General features: G+C 40.7%; 1 protein-coding gene across 1 annotated transcript in view; it reads left to right on the forward strand.

Moving 5' to 3' along the window:
• The window catches only part of LOC126191401 (acetylcholine receptor subunit beta-like 1), an 895,743-nt gene that overhangs the window by 672,073 nt on the left and 199,722 nt on the right, over positions 1-23,948 (forward strand). Inside the window, exon 5 of the mRNA XM_049932266.1 lies at positions 17,416-17,506. Within this exon, the coding sequence (XP_049788223.1) occupies positions 17,416-17,506 (91 nt within the window). The remainder of the gene's footprint in view (positions 1-17,415; positions 17,507-23,948) is intronic.

Raw genomic sequence — 23,948 nt, forward strand, 5'->3', positions numbered from 1 at the left:
TTGTGGTACACGGAAGTTTCGACAAAAACGACCACGTAACAATATTACATTGGAAACGCAGTAGAATTAGCTCCTTCTCAGCTTATATTATCGATATCACTTCAGCAGTGAACAGTACTAGAAAAGAGCACAGGTCACTCCTCTTTTCAAAAAGGTAAAAGACCGGATACACAGAATTACAGACCAATATTGCTGACATTTGTCTACTGCAGGATCCTAGAGCATATTCTAAGATCAAGCGTGATGACATTCCTGGAGCAAAACGAGTTTCTCTCAAAGAAACAGCAAGGATTCGGAATAAACCATTCGTATTAAAAACAGCTTTCGTTATTCATACACGACATCTTGCGAACAATATGTGCAGATGCACAGGCAAATACCATATTATTAATTTTCTGTTAGGCGCTCTACTTTGTACCACATTGTCGAACGCTAACCAGGATCAGATCATGTGCAGTATGTTCATAGATGTGTGCTTTACTCGAATAATATTTGCATGATAGAAGTCAGTTTATACTGGACGGTTAATGCTCCGTAGAAATTAAAGTAACGTCTAGTGTGAGCCAAGGAAGCGAAATAGGGCCTCTAATTTCCTCCTTAAGATTACAGGTTGTGCCTTGCCGGACCAACTGATCACAGATTTTAACCACCATTATGTTGTCACAGAACAGTTCTCTAATGGTTGTAAACTGTCCAGTTTCTTCTTGCTAAGGAGTGTCAGCCTTCCAGTGTAACCTGTATTACCAGTATCAATAACAAGACTGCCCAAGTTCTCCAATAATAACCACAAACCAAAGTGTTCATCAGTTGGACTCGTAATACCATGATACCAGTTTCCCTTTATCACAGAATAACGATCAGATGCAGTAGTCAACGTTTCTTATGTACTTCAAAATCCAAGATGATGACACATTTGGTCATGTGATCGTCACATCACTACTGGTCACACTTTCTAAATTTGCTTGTACTTGCAGTTCAGTTATAACTAATCTCTGGAGAGCTCGTATGATAACGCAATGTTCTGGAAATGTTACCATATGCATTTTGTAATCATAAGCAGACCGATCAAAGGGAGCAATAATTTCATACACAACTACATTTAATTATTATCTGAGTTGTCCATGCGAGTTAATCGAAAGAACACTCGATGACAGAAACCTGTAGACACTCTTGCCTTATAGTTATGCTCAACACACAGTTTATGCATCACAACACACAGGGAGAAGAAGTGCTACCAACATATTGTGTACAGGTGTGAAGTCAGAAAACTATCCGAGCACTGTCAGACTGTTTAAGATGATGTGGCAGACTACTTTGCTTGTGATTTGTTTATCCCTTATGTTTATCTGTTGTGTTCAATAAACGAATGAAAAACTGCTATTTAGTATCCACTGTATTAATACAAATAAATTACAACTTATCTTGATAAACTTTAAGAAAAAACGTCTTTTTTAACAAAACAAAGTATCGCAACTTGTGACGAATTAGCAGGTCAATATGTACCTCCGACTTAGAAATGGTCTGTGTCTGAATTCAATCCCCAGTCATACTGAAGAATCTTTACAGGAAAGACTGTCACTAAAATATACAAAGGAGCAGTAGGGGTAGATACACAACGAAATTCAGTTAACAAATCGTTCAGTGTCACAATTAAGTCAATACATTTGACAGAAGCAGAAGCATAAGGCATTAACAAGTATATAATTCATCTTTAAATCCACAGGAACAGAACCACAATAGCAACAAAACTTACGGGTAAGAAGTTGTCATAACATTTCTGTACTGATTATCTGCCTGCTAGTGACTCTTTCGCAGAAGATGTAAAAACCTTTTTGCATTGAATGAAGAACCGAATCTAACGCAATCTTCCGCTTGAAGGATGATCTACTGCTAAGGTAGCATACAACTGCAGCAGGCATCACTCCCTTGTTATCCCAGCGATAGCTAAGACGGATAATTCGCTACGTATGTAGTGAAGTAAGCTGTAGTTTCTTTTGAAATGAGCTTCCTGGACTGAAAAACATATATTTGTTACCCTTATGTTATGCCTTAAGTTAGAAACATTCAGAACAAATGACAAGAAAATATCGATTGAATTTACCAGGATAATTCTGAAGGACTCCAGTAAGTAAACCGAGGGACACGTGGATGTCACACATACTCTGCAATGTTGCCATTTCTCCATTAGACTAGCGACAGGCAGAATACGTGTGCTCAGTCGATGTGTTGCTTGAGCTGGCTAGCACTGGGGCAGCTCGCACTGCCAAGATGCAGCGATACCGATTGCCACCACGCTGACAGCGAACAGAAATACCTAATACAGACCACTGAGTTTTATTCGCATTTGTGTACTATTATTTAGGTGTAAATCTTAGTTACGAGTAATATCCAGATGCACTGTCTGCAACTCGAACTCCATCAATAAAGAACAGTAATATCTCTAACATGTCATTAGTAAGCAGAACTGTAATCACTTTAGAAGAAAAAAAGGGTCTTCACACTCTCACATCCTACTATCGTTAACCGACTCTTAGACGCAATAGGAATGGAAAATAGGAAAAGAAGGAAACATACTATATCCAAACACAGTGAATTACCTTTATAAAATACATTTAACACTACTTATATTAAAATATAACCCCCTTTGTCAATAAAAGCTATAAGCGCCTGAAGAGTGAGCTTCTCAGTTTTTAGAGTAGACAGAGAGGAACCAAAGTAACAAGAAGAAGCAACCCTATGTTAGCGAGGGCCGGAATTTTTATAAAGTACATCATAGTTGAAACATTTTGCTCATAGTTAATTTCACGGTTATTTCACACTAACGACGCCTCTAGGCTACAACAACATTCATAATTATGAGAATGATCGAAGCGTAATTGTTAAAATACATTGTTATATCAAATGTTACGGAACTTGCGGCCGAATCTGACTCAGTGAACGACGCTAATTGTAATTTCAATTCGTCTAGGAGACAGCTTAATAACGCCTGTAAGATGGATCCTATGCACATTAACTTGTCTCCTTACATTTGTATCACAACTAATGTAAATAAAATGAGATGGACAGGAGAAATTATACTTTTCGGTATAAAACATAAATCACTGCTTCCGTAAGCATTCCTGTTTTGAAAACCCCCCAGCACAACTAAGAAATGCCAAATACGGTCATTGAAGATCCCTCCAAGCCGCCTTAGACATTTCCTATGACAATTGGAGGTCGCTGTGGTGAGTGCCCATCAGTCTATACTATAATCATCGCAGCCCCGGTGCGATGCAACGTGCACTCTCACTACGTGACGCAATTATATCATTATTGGAAAGAATTGTATTCAGACTTGGATCAACGCCGTTTACCTTAGTACTAACTTAATAGTTTAGACAAGGCTTGCCAGTCTCGCCCTGACCTACTAGGTGAGGATAAACAAGTCACCAGTTCTACAACACTGTCATCACTGTAGCAGTCGGACTGCCTTCACTGAAGTTCCAAATTCGACTTCAAATGGTTGAAATGGCTCTGAGCACTATGGGACTTGACATCTGAGGTCATCAGTCCCCTACAACTTAAAACTACTTAAACCTAACTAACCTAAGGACATCACACACATCCATGTCTGAGGCAGGATTCGAACCTGCGACCGTAACAGTCGCGTGGTTCCAGAATGAAGCGCCTAGAACCGCTCGGTCACCCTGACCGGCCGTACTTCTGAACCACAAATATGCACCGCATCGTGCCACCACATAGCACGGCTAACGGCTAACAAGTGGAACCCGTCAAATATCGCTCTCCGACATAGCCAAAATTTATTTAGGTGAAAGGAACGGAAAATAAAGGGATACCTGTTTTTTCTTAGGTGCCAACACTGAATAGTTACCGAGAGAATGATACAGTTTGACGACTTCATCAGTTTGCACACTCAGCATTAAACCAGTCGAGTAGGTAGCACAGTGGCTGAGAATACAGTTCAAATTTTCGCAACGTTTTTCAAGTACAAATGGGTTTTCTTTCTTTTATTGTCACGGAAGTAATATCGAGAATAAAATACGTAGTTCAGATCTTATTTAAAACATATTTTATCATCTCAAATCTTACATAACCTCATGTAATTAACAACATAAGAAAATGAAAAAATGTAAATTCTAGTTTCATTTTTGCTTTATTTTCTACTTGTGTAGATCAAGAGAACCAGTGTATTCCCCAGCCCATATATCACAAAAACGCTCAGAGCACAAAAATTCAAAGAATCACGAGTAATGCGTGAAGGCTCATATGCCACAGACACATTTTCAGTGTGAATTTCATTGGGAAAACCAGTCTCGTTAACGTTGCTAAATACCTTACGATCTTCCGATAATTTCGCGGCAAACCAAGCATGTCAAAGCGTTTTCTCGAAAGCTGGAGCCTGCAATATTGTGATTAAGGATCCGGGGTTGTATTTTGTCTATAGCATAACTTCTACTTTTGACCTCCGTTTGCTGCGTGATGAAAATAAAACACTTCTATAACGGGCGAATGTATTTCTTTACCTGTCAATAAAATTACACGACGTAGGCTGGCAGAACGGCATACATTTCAGAGGGACTATTTTTAATGAACACGACGTTATTCCAGTTTCTTCGACAACTAGGCCATCGTTTAAGGAGGGATAACTTTGCCCATTCCACAAGCCAATCATATACAGAAATGGCTCCGTTTTTACATAATGTCACAAAACTTTGTCCAAAAACTGATGATAGTTGTCTTTCATAAGCTTTCCAGATTTTGTGGCTGTTGCATCTAGATTATGATGTTTGTCCGTTAATTGGTTTGCTTTAGACTCGAGGACCATATTTGACACAGACACTTTGGAGACAATCAAAAACTGTTGGTAACAGCTTCCCGGAAATTGGGCAGTGTACGAGTCCGCAGGCTCATCAGTAGAAACCAGCAGTCGTGCTGGAGAATCCAAGTGACAGTCGGGGTATTGACTCGCGATAAATATAAAACGGTCGATTCGTGGGTGTTCGGACTTTTTACAGAGGATAGAAACAATGAACATGTAGTACCTACACGGACATTGCGACAGCGGGAAATGGCTGCAGCTGCTATCGGTAAATTATGAATACAGAGCCTTAAACACCTGGTCCAATTCTTTCAAGGAGAAACAAAGATGTCGGTAGGTCATGTCACCAAATATACCAGCACCGAAGAGGTGAGTATGTTTGATGAATTATTGGGAACAGCATGAGTGTTTCAACTTCAAACCTCCACTGAAGTACGTGAATTCATCCCTGATTTCGTTATAAGTGCGGATCAAATAGAATTTGAGCATTATATCTCCAGAAACAGAATTATCTTTTGATGTGAGAAAGTTACAGGAAAAGCTTCCTACCAATTGAAACATACAAAGCTATCATCAGTTTTTAGACAAGATTTTGTGACGATGCGTAAAAATGGACCCGTTTCTGAACATTATTGGCTCGTGGGATGGGCATAGCTATCCATCCTTATACGACAGTCTGAGTGTCGATGAATTTAGAATACCGAGGTGTTCACTAAAAGTAATTCCTCCGAAGTGAATGCGGTTCTTTCAGTCCTAAGACGTATACTTCTAGGTGAAGAATTACAAAAATGTCCAAGTCTCATCGCGCAGGAAACTGAAATCGGAAGCAGAAGTGATGCAATAAATAAAATACATGTCTGAATCCGTAATCTGTTATAAGATTCAGCTTCCGAGAAAATGCTTTGGTATGCTTGGTTTACTGTGAAATTATCGCCAGATCGCAAGGTATTTTTAGCAACGTTATCGAGACTGCTTTTCCTTATGACATTCACACCAAAAATTGTGATTGTGGCATACGTGCCACACATGTTGCTTGTGATGCTCTGATCTTTTGCCTTGAATGTTTTTGTGATATATGTCACCCTTGTGGAACGCAGTGTTTCTTTTGAAGTAAGAAAATAAAAAATAGAAGCAAAAACTGAAATGTTTGATTCATATTTTCAAATTAATTAAGGTTAATTATATTATTTCATATAAGATCTGTGGAGATAAAATCTGTTTATAATAAGATCTCAAATTCTTATTTCTTTTGTCAATAATCATGTTGTATTTCTCGATGTCATAAATAATATTTAAGTATTCGATATCACGTACTTCCACGACATCAAAAGAAGAAAACAACAACATTAGAGTGAAAATTCTAAACTATGCTCTTAGCCACTGTACCACCAACTCGCTAGCTGGACATTATGGAGAAACTGGATGCGGTGCATGTTGCCGTGCCAGCAGTAAGAATTTGGAACTCGCCCGAGTGCTACAGAGATGAATGTCCTATAGATTTAATGACGCTTATCCTTACGTAGCAAGTTAAGTCGAAGCTGGTGAGGCTTACACAAACTATTTATTTAGTACCAAGGCGAAAGGAATTGATTCGGGTCCGACTACAAATTCCTCTGTTAATGCTACAACTGCGTCACATAGTGATGTTGTATACTGCATCGCACCGGGATTGTGGTGATGATAGTATCGGGTGACGGACACTCCCAATCGCTGCCTAGGGTCATCAAAGTAAGTGTCTAAAATGACTCTAAGTGTTCGTCAATGAATTATAGCTGCGTAGAGGCGATTTCAAAACGGAATACTGACGTAAGATGTTTACTTTTGATCTCGAAATAATTTATTTCGTCAACCTCATTTAATCTAAATTCGTTGTCTTACCAATGTTCAACTCCTTCCTTATTCCACGGTAATATAAAGAGTGAAGTGTCTCCACGTCTATTTGTCCTTCTTGGTATCCCCTTTTTATGTGACCCTCAACATATCAGTTAAGCAAGAGTCGATGAGCAATTGTATAAGGAGACAAATTGATGTCCGCAGGATCTATCTTAAAAGCGTCGTTAATCCTTTCCAATAGCCTCCAAAATGAAATTACAATTAGCTTTGTCCATCGAGAAGCGGACTGCGCTTACACTCCATCATCCATTTCGTCCAAATTTATGGTACATGCAGGGATTGGCCAAAAGTGAAAGTGACAGAAATGGGAACTCCTGACGGGCAACCTTTTATGTTACCGCAGAAACCAGGCAGTGGTTGGCGCAACGGTGTGTGTACGGAATAGTAATCCGAAGTTCCCAGTGCAGGAACATTTTTTAACTTTGAAAATAAACTGAAATTATATTTATCAATATTTTCATAAAAGGCGTGAAAAGGAAAGGCAAAGGGAAGTCTGGAATTACGTATATAAAATTAGATACTTTTATTATTTTCAGCTGATGATGTACACGTGCTGGGAAGCGTAATTTTCTCGGCATCTTGCACACGTTATAAACGCCGCATTTTGCAGTTACACGGTTGTTGTAAAGTTTCTCCAGAAAGAAAAACATGGTTTACATTCTTAATTTGTCTCTCTCATAGCACAGTTTGGCAGCAAACCATCGTTTTCGAAATACTAGCACGGGTGGGTGGTGACGTACAATGGAAGTATTTTGTTGCAGTCTTCTCTCTGCAACAGTAGTTTCGAAGCTTATTGATCAAATTCCTTAGCTGGCGGTAAAAATAGGTATCACAGGGTTGTACTAGCGAAGTGCGTTTGGGGGAAATCACTTTAATAATGCACGATGGCAATCCTTAATAATGAAAAATCACGTCGTATAATTGTGGATTTGTTTGTCCTCTCCACGAGTCAATTAACAGAAAAAATTTGTTCTCCTATACGTAGGCTTCATCACATGAGTCAAAAGCTTTTTATATAAGGCCATCAAAACTTTCCCAGATTTTGATGAAGTAAAGACATTTCCACATATTGCCAGGTGCTAGTGCACAGTTTTTTGACTCATCGATCCAAAACTTTCATTTACATTTCTTTTTCTTGTCTTTCATAAGAATATTTATAAACGCAATATACCGAGCGTTATTTAGGTTTATTTACAGTGTAATTAACGAAAAAACTGAAAATAAAACAAAATGTTTCCTCGTAGCGTCTTTATTTCAAGGCCCTCGGATCACTAATTTTTCCCCTCTTCTATCTATCTGATTCTCCGACATTTTTCATAATCACTTCTGTGTGGGTGTCACGTAATAACTTTCAAATTCCTCAGATGAAAACTTCACTCTTTTTTTTTCCTGATGGTCATCAGTCCCATTAAAGGAAAAGCTGAGCTGCCCTGCCGACTTCCATTACGCCAACTGCTATCAGCGAACTACATAAAGTAAATGGCTCATCCCTGACCCGACTCGAGCCACAAATATTATTTTTTTCTAAACTTTTGGCCGGCCGCTGTGACCGAGCGGTTCTAGCCACTTCAGTCCGGAACCTTGCGGCTGCTACGGTCGCAGGTTCAAATCCTGCTTCGAGCATGGATGTGTGTGATGTCCTTAGGTTAGTTAGGTTTAAGTAGTTCTAAGTCTAGGAGACTGATGGTTCAAATGGTTCTGAGCACTATGGGACTTGACTTCTAAGGTCATCAGTCCCCTAGAACTTACAACTACTTAAACCTAACTAACCTAAGGACATCACATACATCCATGCCCGAGGCAGGATTCCGACCTGCGACCGTAGCGGTCGCGCGGTTCCAGACTGCAGCGCCTAGAACCGCTCGGGCACTCCGGCCGCGGGGACTGATGACCTCAGATGTTAAGTCCATAGTGCTTAGAGCCATTTTTCTTGTCAGAGATGTCACAGTTCATTTTAACTGACGGAAAGTTATCGAGTAAAGCAGAAATGATTTCTGGCGTTCCCCAAGGTAGTGTTATAGGCCCTCTGCTGTTCCTTATTTATATAAACTATTTAGGAGACAATATGAGAAGCCCTCTTAGGTTGTTTGCAGACGATGCTGTCATTTGTCCTCTAGTAAAGTCATCAGAAGATCGAAAACGAATTGCAAACCGATTTAGAAAAGATATCTATATCGTGCGAAAATTGGCAGTTGACTCTAAATAATGAAAACTGTGAGATGATCCACATGAGTGCTAAGGGAAACCCGTTAAACTTTGCTTACACGATAAATCAATCGAATCTAAAGGCCGTAAATTCAACTAAATATCTGGTAATTACGATTACGAACAACCTAAATTGGAAAGAACACACAGAAAAAGAGAGGAAGGCGAACCAAAGACTGTATTTATTGGCAGAACTCTTAGAAGATGCAATTGATCTACTAAAGAGACTCCCTAAACTACGCTTGTCCGTCCTCTTTTGGACTACAGCTGCACGGTGTTGGATCCTTACCAGATAGTATTAGCGGAGAGGCCGGCCGAGGTGGCCGAGCTATTCTAGGCGCTACAGTCCGGAACCGTGCGACCGCTACGCTCGCAGGTTCGAATCCTGCCTCGGGCATGGGTGTGTGTGATGTCCTTAGGTTAGTTAGGTTTAAGTAGTTCTAAGTTCTAGGGGACTGATGACCTGAGATGTTAAGTTCCATAGTGCTCAGAGCCATTTGAACCAAATAGCGGAGAAGACCGAGAAAGTTTAAAGATGAGCAACACGTTTTGCATTAAAGAGAAACAGAGGAGAGAATGTCACGGCCATGATACAAAATTTGGGGTGGACATCATTAGAAAAAAGATGTTTCTCATTCCGGCGGGACCTTCTCACGAAATCTCAATCACCACCTTTCTTCCCCGAATGCGAAAACTTTTTGTTGACGTCGACGTACATAGGGAGAAACGCTCATCATAATAAAATTAGAGAAATCAGAGCTCGCACGGAAAGGTATACACGTTCATTTTCTGCAGGTGCTGTTCGAGAGTGGAATAACAGAGAATTATTGCGAAGGTAGTTCGATGAACCCTCTTCCAAGCACTTACGTGTGATTTGCAGCGTAGCCATATAGATGCAGATGTAAGTAAAAAGCATTCAGAATTTCGCACTTGCTGATGGCTGCTTTTTCTACTTCTGTCAACTATATTGACTTAATTGTGGTACTGATCTATTAACTGGATTTCGTTATATATCTTCTTCTACAGCTAAATTTGCACATTTTCTTTATAGTCCTTCCTTTAATGTTACTTCAGTATGACTGTAGACTTGAACGTAGACACAGACCGTTTCGAAGCCGAAAATGCGTAGTATCCTGCTAATTCGCGACAATTTGGGATACTTTGTTTCATTAAAAAAGCCTTTTTCTTAACGTTATCATTATAAGTTGTAATTCATTTTTATTAGCACAGTGGATACTAAAAAGCTTTTTTTCATCAGTTTAGTGCACACTGCATATAAGTATAAATAATAGACGGCAATATTGTCTCCCACATTATACAAAACAGTCTGATAATGCTCTGATCGTTTTTCGACTTCACGCCTGTAGACAATATGTTGGTAGCACTTCACACCTTGCACGTTACACTGTTTAAGAGACAGCCAAGCAGTTTAGCTGGGCGTAACGATAAGGTAAGGGGATCACCTGAATTCTGTCACCTACTGAAATTACGTCTCGTCGATAATATCAGAAATATGTTTTTTCGACGATGACGTGTCACAGGCAGTTCAGACATGTTATAACATTTCCATATGCACTTGAGAGTGGCATGACCCTAAGTAACTTTTAATTGTTCTTTGATCACCTAGTACGCTGAATTGTTTTCCGGGACTTGTGGATTCCAAACGTGATGACAGGCTACTTTACCTGTTACTTGGCGTCATAGGACGACGTCGTCAAAGACATATTATATTCTGGTAAAAGGAACTAATACAACAGATGCCTGCCTGTAGAGACAACTTCAGTAGCAATCAAAAATGGTTCAAATGGCTCCAAGCAGTATGGGACTTAACATCTGAGGTCATCAGTCCCCTGACTTAGAACTGCAAGGTTCGCAGGAGAGCTTCTGTAAAGTTTGGAAAGTAGGAGACGAGGTGCTGGCAGAAGTAAAGCTGTGAGGACGGGGCCTGAGTCGTGCTTGAGTAGCTCAGTTGGTAGATCACTTGCCCGCGAAAGGCAAAGGTCCCGAGTTCAAGTCTCGGTCCGGCACACAGTTTTAATCTGCCAGGAAGTTTCATATCAGCGCACACTCCGCTGCAGAGTGAAAATCTCATTCTGAAAAAAGTTCGTACTTCATGTTTCAAACATTACATATAGATCTGACGCTGGTGGTGATTGTTTACACAAATGAATACAGTAGCCAAATAGTACAACATACACAAGTGAATCACCTTGAATTTGTTTGAATTTCCCACCATATTATCATAGTAAAAGTATCCAATATTGAATTGGGGATAGGGATGGGAGTGGAGGAATCCTTTGTCTGTGCTAGAACGATTCATGAAGGAGAAGTAGGGGGGTGGGAAATCCTTTGTCTGCGCCAGGACTGGTGGGTGGGGGAGAGGTGGCGGTGACCTTGGGAGAAGGAGGGGGTGATAATTCATTGTCTGTGCCAGGATCTACCGACACTCCCGACTAGCCGAAGTAGAAGGATATAAATTGCAGACTGGCAGTGGCGAGAAAAGTGTCTCTGAGAAAGAGAAACCTCTTAACATTGAATATAAACATAAATGTTTTTACGAGGTTTGCCTCGGAGGTATTGCACCGCATGCTTTTTTTCCTCAACAATTCCTTGTTGAACGTAATGAGACTTACACATACGAAATAATGGTGTTTTTTTCTCCACACCCAATTTTTCCTCGTAATCTCCGTCCCGTTCTATGGCCTTCCTCCAACGCGAAACAAGGCGGGTATGCCCTGTAGGTACCAATCCTTGTCCTGGTAGCGGAGCCAGTGCTTCACTGTGTGAATCTCCTTCTCACCGTCCTCAAAATGTCTCCCACGAATGGCGTCCTCTAAGGGCCCAAACAAGTGGAAGTCCGAGGGGCTAGGTCAGGTGTGTCACGTGTGACAGCCGTGAATGGTCTCCCCGACCGCTGCAAATCGCCTTCTGATGACCTCACCCTCCGTAACCAGTGACTAACTGTACTTTTGACGACAGCAGATGCTCCATAGACTTTGCATAAGCGTTTGTGAATATTCCCCACAGTTTCTTTCTCTGCAGTGAGAAATTCAATGACGGCGCGTTGCTTCTAATGTAAATCACCTACAGACGCATTTTGAAACTATCCTGCAGTTACGCTATCTGTTGGAAGTGACGGAAACTTGGCGCGCTCACTGAGGAGACTTCAGATAATACATACATAACGTTTCGCTTTCGTTCCACTGTTTTCGGCTGAGAAAAAAAAATGCGGTACGTTACTTTCTGGGCAACTCTCGTATTTGAGCTAAAAACAAGTCTTCGTTAATTCAAATAATCTACATGCAGTTGGTGTACCAGACAGCCTAATTCACCAGAAGATATTTTACGATAAATGTTAGGAAGCCTTTTCTCAAAGTATTTATCCGAAGAACATCGTTGTACAGAAGTGAAACGTCGATTATAAATAGTTCAGATCAGAAGAGAATAGAATCTTTTGAAATGTAGTGCTACAGAAGTATGCTAGAGATTAAATCGATGGATAGCGTAACTAACGTAGAGGTACTGAATGGAAATGGGGATAATATAAATTTATGGTGCAGTCAGAGTGAAAGAAGGGACAGATTGATAGGACACACAGTGAGGCATCGACGAAACGTAAGGTTGGTGTGTATGAGAGTATAGGGGTTGGAAGGGGGGGGGGAGGTAAAAATTGTACGAGACCGAGACTTGAATATATTAAGCATTTTCAAAAGGATGAAGTTGCAGTAGTAGTGCAAAGATGGAGGACTGCATAAGATACACTGTTGTGACGAGCAGTATCAGATCATTCTTCGAAAACAAGAGTATAACGACAACACTGACGGAAGTGACGGAAACTTGGCGCGCCCAGAATACAAACGTCTCAAAAATGAGATCTACAAGAAGTGCAAAATGGCTAAGTAGGGATGGCTAGAGGACAAATGTAAGGATGTAAAGGCGCATATCACTAGGAGTAAGATAGGTACTCCCTACAGGAAAATTAAAGAGACCTTTGGAGAAAAGAGAACCACTTGCATGAATATGAAGAGCTCAGATGGAAACCCAGTTCTAAGCAAAGAAGGGAAAGTAGAAAGGTGGAAGGAGTATATAGAGGGTCTATACAAGGGCGATTATGGAAATGGAAGAGGGTGTAGATGAAGATGAAATGGGAGACATGATACTGCGTGAAGAGTTTGACAGAGCACTGAAAGACCTAAGTCGAAACAAAGCCCCGGGAGTAGACAAAATTCCATTAGAACTACTGACAGCCTTGGGAGAGCCAGGCCTAACAAAACTCTACCTTCTAGGGGGCAAGATGTATGAGATACGCGAAATACCCTCAAGCTTCAAGAAGAATATAATAATTCCAATCCCAAAGAAAGCAGGTGTTGACAGATGTGAAAATTACCGAACTATCAGTTTAATAAGCCACGGCTGCAAAGTACTAACACGAATTCTTTACAGACGAAAGGAAAACCTGGTAGAAGCCGACCTCGGGGAAGATCAGTTTGGATTCCGTAGAAATGTTGGAACACATGAGGCCAATCTGACCCTACGACTTATAAAATAGATTAAGGAAAGGCAAACCTACGTTTGTAGCATTTTTAGACTTAGAGAAAGCTTTTGACAATGTTGACTGGATTACTCTCTTTCAAATTCTGAAGGTGGCAGGGGTAAAATACAGTGAACGAAAGGCTATTTACAATTTGTACGGAAACCAGATGGCAGTTGTAAGAGTCGAGGGGCATGGAAGGGAAGCAGTGGTTGGGAAGGGAGTGAGACAGGGTTGTAGTCTCTCCCCGATGTTATTCAATCAGTATATTGAGCAAGCAGTAAAGGAGACGAAAGAAAAATTCGGAGTAGGAATTAAAATCCATGGAGAAGAAATTAAAACTTTGAGGTTCGCCGATGACATTGTAATTCTGTCAGAGACAGCAAAGGACCTGGAAGAGCAGCTGAACGGAACGGACTGTGTCTTGAAAGGAGGATATAAGATGAACAACAACAAAAGAAAAACGAGGATAATGGAATGTAGTCGAATTAAATCGGGTGATGCTGCGGGAATTAGATTAGGAAATGAGACACTTAAAGTAGTAAAGGAGTTTTGCTATTTGGGGAGCAAAATAACTGATGATGGGCGAAGTAGAGAGGATATAAAATGTAGTCTGGCAATGGTAAGGAACGCGTTTCTGAAGAAGAGAAATTTGTTAACATCAAGTATAAATTTAAGTGTCAGGAAGTCGTTTCTGAAAGTATTTGTATGGAGTGTAGCCATATATGGAAGTGAAACGTGGACGATAAATAGTTCAGACAAGAAGACAGTAGAAGCTTTCGAAATATGGTGCTACAGGAGAATGCTGAAGATTAGATGGGTAGATCACATAACTAAAGAGGAGGTATTGAATACTCGTAGGACTGGAGAGAGGAGAAATTTGTGGCACAACTTGACTAGAAGAAGGCATCGGTTGGTAGGGCATATTCTGAGGCATCAAGGGATCACCAATTTAGTATTGGATGGCAGCGTGGAGAGTAAAAATCATAGTGGGAAATCAAGAGATGAATACACTAAACAGATTCAGAAAAATTTAGGGTGCAATAGGTATTGGGCGATGAAAAAGCTTGCACGGTTTAGAGTATCATGGAGAGCTGCATCAAACCAGTCTCTGGACTGAAGACCACAACAACAACAACAACGATGACAACACCAATAAATAAGTTTTATGGTGACGGAAAGATAGTTTTGGTTTTTTGTAAATTGAGGACGTTGAAACTAAGTGACGGATACGAAAGTGGGGAATTCACGCACGTGACCCTTCATATGCGACGTACTCGCACGCTCTCCGAACTCTGACGAGCATGGCTTACTCGTAAGACGGGCGCTGTGTAAATCAATAATTGTAAGAAAATCAGTATTGAGTGAATTGCATATCAACGCTGCTCTGGATGATCGTTGCGGTGGTCCCTTCTCCTGACAGTTAAAACTAGCCAAAGGAGACCAAAGAGGATAAAAGTGTCATAGCAGCTCATGTGATATGTGAACATTCCTTTACTTCATATCATTAAATCGTCATAAAAGAGGAGTATTATAAAATCCTTTGGCCTTTCAACTGTGGTACCATCGCGGAGAACCCACAGGGAATTGTGGGCTGCAAAGTACTGAGACAAAGGTTACCAAAATAAAAATTCTCGCCATTGTGGTTAAAAAGAGATTTAACTACTCTGATGTAGCTGCTGTCGTGAGGATTTTGGTGATTTCATTAGAAAATGTAAACGTCAGTGAGTGCAGGCTTTGGCTAGATTGCACCCACTTAAACACAGTTCTGTTTTATTATCAGAATTAAAGACGATAATTTCGGAAAGCGTGATCGGTACAGAAAACGATCGCAAAGGCAGTTTGTCACACGCTAGCAGTGAAGTCCGTAGCTGCGAAAGACGTCCAGCGTTTTGTTATGGAGGGCGTGAGATGGCAGATAGGGGGACGTGACACAAACTGTTTCTCTCGCAGACACTGAAGTTCGTTCTCACTTCTGTCTGCCGGAGTGGGGTTTTATATAGCCTCTCTAGTATTTTCTCACGTTTCTATCATGTTGTGGTTTGGACTGCTGAACATTTAATAATGCATCTATTAGTGGAGGCTGCTTTTCGAAGCCAAGGAATGTGTCTACTCCGGTAATAAAGAGAAACAGATGGGACTGTTAAGAGACACAGGAAGTCCTCATCCTTCCTAGGAAGTTAAAGCAGGGAAACGACGCAGTATTGTTCTTTCCATTTAGGAGTTTCAGAAAGAGACCGCAGGACGGTACATTCTCCATGTTCACTCTTTGTCTCCTCGGCCTGACCTGCCATCTTGGATAGTGAAACTTACTCGTAATTAAATAAATGCCTTACACTTTCCACTCTGGCCACTAAAATGGCTTTCTCCATAAAATATTATGATAGGACTCATTTGTGCACCACACATTTTAAAAATTTTATTAAAAATATTGATAACATTAGGTTATAGTGTAATGTCACTTTCGTACACATAAATTTCTGTATCATACGTTCTAGCTACCAATTTCAGCTGAGAAATTTATTTTCTGTCAGAGTTCCAAATCTTTTAGAGCTAGTTTTTATCATCTATCAACAGCACTGAATGAGTTGCTGTTCTGCGTCTGCAAACTGTTCAGTCCATAGACTTTAAAACTGTATTAAATGTTGCCTTCATTAAGATGTATATCGGAGTGTATTATGTGCTAATCTATTTCTGGTATCATTAGGACTTGCAGCTTCTATTTCTACTACACACCATTGGATTCTTTCTTTTTTTATATCCTCACTTTCCATTCGGTCCCTTAAAATTACGCCTCTCGCAAAATGAAACAACGTCACCTGTGAACTATTTATTACAGTCGTCATTTCTCCCTCATTTGCTCCCGCGTAGAACAAACAGTTTCGATAAGTCACTGTAAAATCTTGTTCGATTTCAATATCACTTTCACTTGTTTCTTTTCTGTAATTTCATTGACGGTATTGTATTTTATTAATTTCTTCTCCGTATCTGTTTGGCTTGTGAACCACAAAATGTGATTACTTGCTCTAGAATTAAATTATTTATAGATGTTCTAACGGTTTAAAGACATTTATTACTTCAATCTTTTCTCTTTACGCTTAGTTCCCCAAGTTTTCGTATTCTGCTATGCGGTTTGGAACTTTACAAATTGTCATCTCTTTTAGACAATAGTTTCAGATCGTCTGAAGTTAATAATGTTCGCACTGTTGTATTTCTGTCACTATTTATACCACGTGCATTCATGATAATATTCTGACGGAAGAAAAGTCACAGCACCAAATAATTGTTGATTTAGAATAATTAAATTTCGGGATTACATTCGTCTAGGTAATACATTTTACTGATTTACATTATAAGATCACAGATTGATGTAAGTGTGAGATAAGCCATTGCAAATGTGAAATGGTGGTTATTAATAACCAGAGTAATCGACAGAATGGTGATGCAAGCATGGAAACGTCCATGCATTGTGAGGCACAGGTGCCGGATGTAAGGATGTGGGATGGATTTCCATGCCTGCTGCACCGAGGTCAGTCAATACAGGGACAGTTAATGCTCGTTGCGCATGACGCTAGAGTTGTCGTCCGATGATGTGCTCGATTGGAGCCATATCTGGAGGTCGAACAGGCCAAGGCAACAACTCGACATCTGTAGAGCATGTGGGGTTTCAACAGCGATAACTGGGGTATGAGTCACTAATTAATTGTTACAGCTTCTGTATACGTTTACATAGTTCCACATTTTCAGAAACGAGATTTATGACGGTCGTAGCTGCTACAATGTAGGAAAGAGAAAAACATTTGTTTTGCTTCTGACGGTTGTTGTGGTCGTATCTACCAAGCAAAGCATTTACTAGCTTCTTTTACCTGGAGACGCACAATAACTGCGCCCGCTACGACGCATAAACAATTTTTTATGCGCAGGTTTTGTGGTCACATACATCAACTGGATGTTCTTTGTGTTGCAGTGCCGACGGGAACTACGAGGTGCGCTACAAGTCCAACGTGCTCATCTACCCCAACGGCGAGGTGCTCTGGGTCCCGCCTGCCATCTACCAGGTAATTCTTACCCTGACAGAGCTCGCCGTCTGACGAGTAGATTTGCTTATAAAACAACGACAAGCTTAACCAACACAGAGGAGTCTTAAAACTTAATTTGTAGCCAAGAGAGCTGTTTTGATGAAAAGGAAGTTCGGTTATTTTCACTCCCTAGAAGGCTAAAGCAAGGAGCTCTACATCTACTACATCTGCATCCATAATCCGCAAGCCACCTGACGGTGTGTGGCGGAGGGTACCTTGAGTACCTCTATCGGTTCTCCCTTCTATTCCAGTCTCGTATTGTTCGTGGAAAGAAGGATTGTCGGTATGCTTCTGTGTGGGCTCTAATCTCTCTTATTTCATCCTCATGGTCTCTTCGCGAGATATACGTACGAGGGAGCAATATACTGCTTGACACTTCGGTGAAGGTATGTTCTCGAAACTTTAACAAAAGCCCGTACCGAGCTACTGAGCGTCTCTCCTGTAGAGTCTTCCACTGGAGTTTATCTATCATCTCCGTAACGCTTTCGCGATTACTAAATGATCCTGTAACGAAGCGGGCTGCTCTCCGTTGGATCTTCTCCATCTCTTCCATCAACCCTATCTGGTACGGATCCCACACTGCTGAGCAATATTCAAGCAGTGGGCGAACAAGCGTACTGTAACCTACTTCCTTTGATTTCGGATTGCATTTCCTTAGGATTCTTCCAATGAATCTCAGTCTGGCAATTGCTTTACCAACGATAAACTTTATATGATCATTCCATTTTAAATCACTCCTAATGCGTACTCCCAGATAATTTATGGAATTAACTGCCTCCAGTTGCTGTATTGCTATTTTGTAGCTAAATGATAAGGGATCTATCTTTCTGTGTATTCGCAGCACATTACACTTGTCTACATTGAGATTCAATTGCCATTCCCTGCACCATGAGTCAATTCGCTGCAGATCCTCCTGTATTTCAGTACAATTTTCCATTGTTACAACCTATCGATACATCACAGCATCATCTGCAAAAAGCCTCAGTGAACTTCCGATGTCATCCACAAGGTCGAGGTGCCCTGCCCCTGAGACCAACAAGAACAGACGCTTTGTTCCCCAACCGCTTTTCTTTCTTCTTGACATTCTACCTTCTCCATTTTATTATAATATTCGATGGCCAGTGCAGCGCATTTTCTCTATTGTTTATAAACATATTTGGAATTTTGTTTTGTAAAGTATAGGGAGCATCATGCTGCCTAACGACTGCATACCTGCTGCTTCCTCCAACCACCAGTTTCAGACGTTAACGCCTATTTTGTCAACTTTTTTTAAGATTCCTTAAAGTCTAGCTTAACGTACGCTATGGAGAAAGTAACATCTAATTGATATGGTACTATACCATATACATGGATAATCTTTCCGTATTTTCGGGCCATAGTCATGTAGTGATATTTAAGTGAAATTTCCTACATTTTACTGGACACATTTCTTTATTTTATATTACTATGATGATGGCTTCTCTTAAAGAAGTCCAATTATACCCAACACTGTTGTAGTTGATAATGACTTAAGGCCAAAATCATGATGGTAAAATAAAATAAACAAATTTTGTACAGCGACATGGCGGAAATATCACTCAAGAATATACATAGATATTTATTTGAGGTCACCAAAAACCTTAACAGTAATCAATGTTGAGAACAGTGATTGCCAAAGGCTGATGTACAGTGGTAATGTAAACATACCGCTTCGCTTAGGAGCCTTGCTCAGTTGCTATTAGAAACGCGTTTCTTCTGTCGTTGTCAATATCATTCATACATACTATAAAAGTGGACGTCTGTATGTTTTTATGTATGTTCCACATCTCCTCGTAAGCCGGTGGTTCGATTGCAACAGAACTTGCTACACAAAACGCTTACTATCTGGAAAGAACCACTGTGAGGGTAAGAACCACACATCTCTCAAATTGGTAGGGGTGACAAAGGAGAGTAGCTCAGGACACGCAAATAGCCAGACTACATTCATCCAGTATTTGGGGATGACAGTACTTAGTGACTTCTAACCATCTTTACAAGTAATTTCAAACTTTTACGAGACTTTTTATCGCTGACACCCGCCACAGAATGATGAAAGAAGAAAACATATTACCGCTTAATACCTTTTTGCTGTTTCTAACAACACCACCACAACAAAGGTCAAAATTTAATAATGATTGTGGTGATGCTCACGCTGCTAAATACTGCATTTTCGGGCAACAACAAAGTTATTAAGTGGCAGGTGTCATTACAGCACAGTTAATAAAGTCATTTCATGTAATAATGAATAAACTAGGCACTCATCTTTTCGTGTTTCCCACGCTGGTCTCGTTGTAAAATCATGGCTCAATCGTCGAAAGTCTAGGTGGTGATGATTCCAAGATCGGATGCAAGGAGGTCTAGGTTTTATTCTGCTATATTCAAAAGTTTTGTAGATGCGCTTCACAAACCATTCTTGAAGATTAAACCTTTCAAAGTTAGCACAATGGTGATGTAAAAAAATAATCAGCACTCCGAATTTAAGTTACACTTCTTTTTATTGCTTTTGTTGCAATATCACGTAACACATAAAACATCACTTCACAATACAAAACATACTTGAAAACATCTTCCTCACAGTTAAAGTTCACATTTTATAAGCTGACTACAATACGCGTCTTTCCAACATGACGTCCAAGACTTGACCTTCTCAAGGTCCGACTCTCTAACTACTAACTAACTAATACTCGCTTACGCGCCCAAAAATCAGAGTTACAAGTACGACAAAGATCATAGTGACAAAAGAAAGAATACACATAAGAATAATATCATTGTACCATAAACATATCGATGTATCAAAGTACCTCTACATTAATGAAATCAAATCTGAATGTTGTCTCAGAAATATGTTAACTACTTTACAGAAACACAGTAGAATATTGCTGGTATCGAGAGGTTCAGGTGAGCTGCCGTAATGGTTACGTAATTCAACTACCATTACATGTTCATGCAGCAAAACTGCTGCATCAGACATGACCTTTTAATTTATTACCTCTTTTTGCTATTTTCCAACACATTTTGAAAACAGTGTTAACATATACCATTGAATGTGCCTGCAAAAAAGTATTATTGTACGACATATAGTTCAGTAGATATGGCGTCATGAACACTGACATGCGTGTAAAAATCAGACATGACATATTAATTTATTACTTCTTTATTACTACCTCTATCCACAATACATTTCGCAGACAGTATCCAAATATACCAAAGGATGTATCTGGAAAATTATATTATTGTATGACACACAGTTCAGGAAATATGACGTCATAAACATTGAGCTGTGTGAGAACTAAACTGCAGGGAATTTACTAGAGGAAGAGGTGAAATATGTGAACAAATATGTGTGAAATGTGTTACATATGTGTGAAATAAGCATAAGTGGACAAAGCCATGGAGAAAAAGCTCCTCATATAAGTCGCTGGATCGATTTCAACCAAAGTTGCTACACATATTACTTACTATCTGAAAATAAATACTGTCAGGATAAGAAACAGCGATCTCCTGTTGGGCTGAGACAATGGAGGAGGAGGTGATGGACAGACAGGGAAGGGGAAGCAGCACCCATCACAGATAGAGAGGAGGATGAGATAGCTACAGAGAGGAAGAGGAGGAAATGGACAGAGAATAGAAAGAGGAGGAAATGAATAGATAGAAGGGGTAGGAAAACATGGACAGAGAGAGGGGGAGAAGGAAATGTGCAGAGAAACGGAACAGGAGGAGATAGACAAAGACAGAAGGAGCAGGAAATGCACAGAGAGAGGGGGGAGAAGAAGATGGAGAGAAAGGAGGAGAGGAAATGGACTCAGTGGGTGGACAGAGTGGGAAGGAGCAGATAGTCAGAGAGAGGGGAAAGATCTGATGGACAGAGACAGAGCGGAAAGAGGAACTGGACAAAGAGATGTAAAGCAGGTATACAGAGAGCGGGGGAGGAGGAGATGGACAGAGAGGGAGGGAGAAAGAGATGAGCACAGAGAGGGGAGGAGAAGACGAACTAACACACACATCAAAAAAAGTTTTGCATCACCTCGGTTCAGAGAGTTCCGGAACGTGTACAGAAAATTGAAATAGAGATCAACATAAACATCATTTCTGCCCTTTTTATTGCTCATGGAAACCACACATTGCATGTTGTACCCCCATAGAGCGAGACCTTCAGAGATGGTGGTCCAGACTGCTATACACACCGGTACCTCTAATACCCTGTAGCACGTCCTCCTGCATTGATGCATGCCTGTACTCGTCGTGACCCACAAGTTCTTCAAGGCACTGTTGGTCCAGATTGTCCCACTCCTCAACGGTGAATCGGCGTAGATCCGACAGAGTGGTTGGTGGGTCACGTTGTCCATAAACAGCCCTTTTCAATCTATCCCAAGCATGTTCTACAGGTTCATGTGTGGAGAACATGCTGACCACTCTAGTCGAGCGATGTTGTTATTCTGAAGGAAGTCATTCACAAGGTGTGCACGATGGGGGCGCGAATTGTCGTCCATGAAGATGAATGCCCCTCCAATATGATGCCGATATGGTTGCACTATCGGTCTGAGGATGGCATTCACGTATCGCACAGCCGTTATGGCGACTTCCATGACCACCAACAGCGTGCGTCTTCCCCCATAATGACACCCCAAAACAGCAGAGAACCTCCACCTTGCTGCACTCGCTGGACAGTGTGTCTAAGGTGTTCAGCCTGATCGGGTTGCCTCCAAACACGCCTCCGACGATTGTCTGGTTGAAGGCATATGCGACACCCATCGGCGAAGAGAACATGATGGCAATCCTGAGCTGTCCATTCGGCATGTTACTGGGCCCATCAGTACCGCGCTGCATGGTGTCGTGGTTGCAAAGATGGACCTCGCCATGGACGTCGGGAGTGAAGTTGCGCAACATGCAGCCTATTGCGCACAGTTTGAGTCGTAACACGACGCCCTGTGGCTGCACGAAAAGCATTATTCAACATGGTGACGTTGCTGTCTGGGCTCCTCCGAGCCATAATCCGTAGGTAGCGGTTATCCATTGTAGTAGTAACCCTTGGGCGGCCTGGGCGAGGCATGTCATCGACAATAACTGTCTCTCTGTATCTCCTCCATGTCCACATCGCTTTGGTTCGCTTTTGTTCTTCCCGAGAGGCCTGGATACTTGTTGAGAGCCCTTCCTGGCACAAAGCAACAATGCGAACGCCATCGAACCGAGGCATTGACCGTCTAGGTATGGTTGAACTCAGACAACACGAGCCGTGTGCCTCCTTCCTGGTGGAGTGATTGGAACTAATCGACTATCGGACCGCCTCCGTCCAACAGGCGCTGCTCTTACGGTTGTTTACATCTTTGGGCGGGTTTAGTGATATCTCTTAACATTCAAAGGGGATGATCCACAGTCAACGTCTATCTTCAGGAGTTCTGGGAGAAGGGGTGATGCAAAACTTCTTTTGATGTGTGTATAAGACTGGAATAAATACATAGACAGGCAATACCGGGTATTCATCTAGTATCACTAATTTGGGTTTCCTGTATCTACTGTGTACATAAATATACACTTAAAAACACTTTGTTTGTTGTTAAAATCAAAATGAAGTTTTCACTTGACACAGAGTATTACTTGTATAATGCAGTAACAACCTTTAAGTATATTGTTTTGCCGCCCTCAATCCGGAGATTTCTCAGATACAGCTCTCCAGCCCTATACGCTAGCCTGTCCTGTGTAGTTTAACTCCGCATAGCTACGGGAACCAACATCTGTTTGAACATGACTGACATGTTCAAATTAGACATCTCTTTGCAAATTGACGATTTACTGATGCCTCAGAAATTGTCCTATTAACCTATCCCTTCCTTTAGTCAAGCTATGCTACAAAACCTACTCGTTGGTTTAATCTGGTACCTCTTCATTAGCTATTTGATTAAGAAGATTCTCAGGGAGTTGTAGGAAAGGCTGTCGCCCCCTTATCCAGTAAAAAATGTTCCTACCCTATCACGCATCCTATTTCATCAAATAAATAGCTACATTACCTAATCATTAACGTCAGTTACATTTTTCTAATGTAGAACATGATACATTATTCTTCCCCCAACCCCTCCCGGACCCCTCTTCCTAAAATGATGCTTGGTGAGGTAAGCATTACTGAAAAACTTCTAAAACATGAGGTGATGGAAGTTCCATCTTTGAAGCTCCAGTAACAGCCTCAAATAAGCCTAAACTCGAAATGCCAATGTCATTATATATATTTTACTAATATTACAGACAATAATATTGTGATACATAACTTAATAACTTAATAGCCCACAGTCACGGTTTAGGCGTTAAGTGTACCTTAAACTTAAGTTATACAGTAGTGTCAAAAAAGTGAGCCACGTGCATTTCGTACTGTTATAAAATAATAAAACAAATAATTTTTACCTAGAAATAA

This window comes from Schistocerca cancellata, chromosome 6 (genome assembly GCF_023864275.1).
Source record: "Schistocerca cancellata isolate TAMUIC-IGC-003103 chromosome 6, iqSchCanc2.1, whole genome shotgun sequence".
Taxonomy (NCBI): domain Eukaryota; kingdom Metazoa; phylum Arthropoda; class Insecta; order Orthoptera; family Acrididae; genus Schistocerca; species Schistocerca cancellata.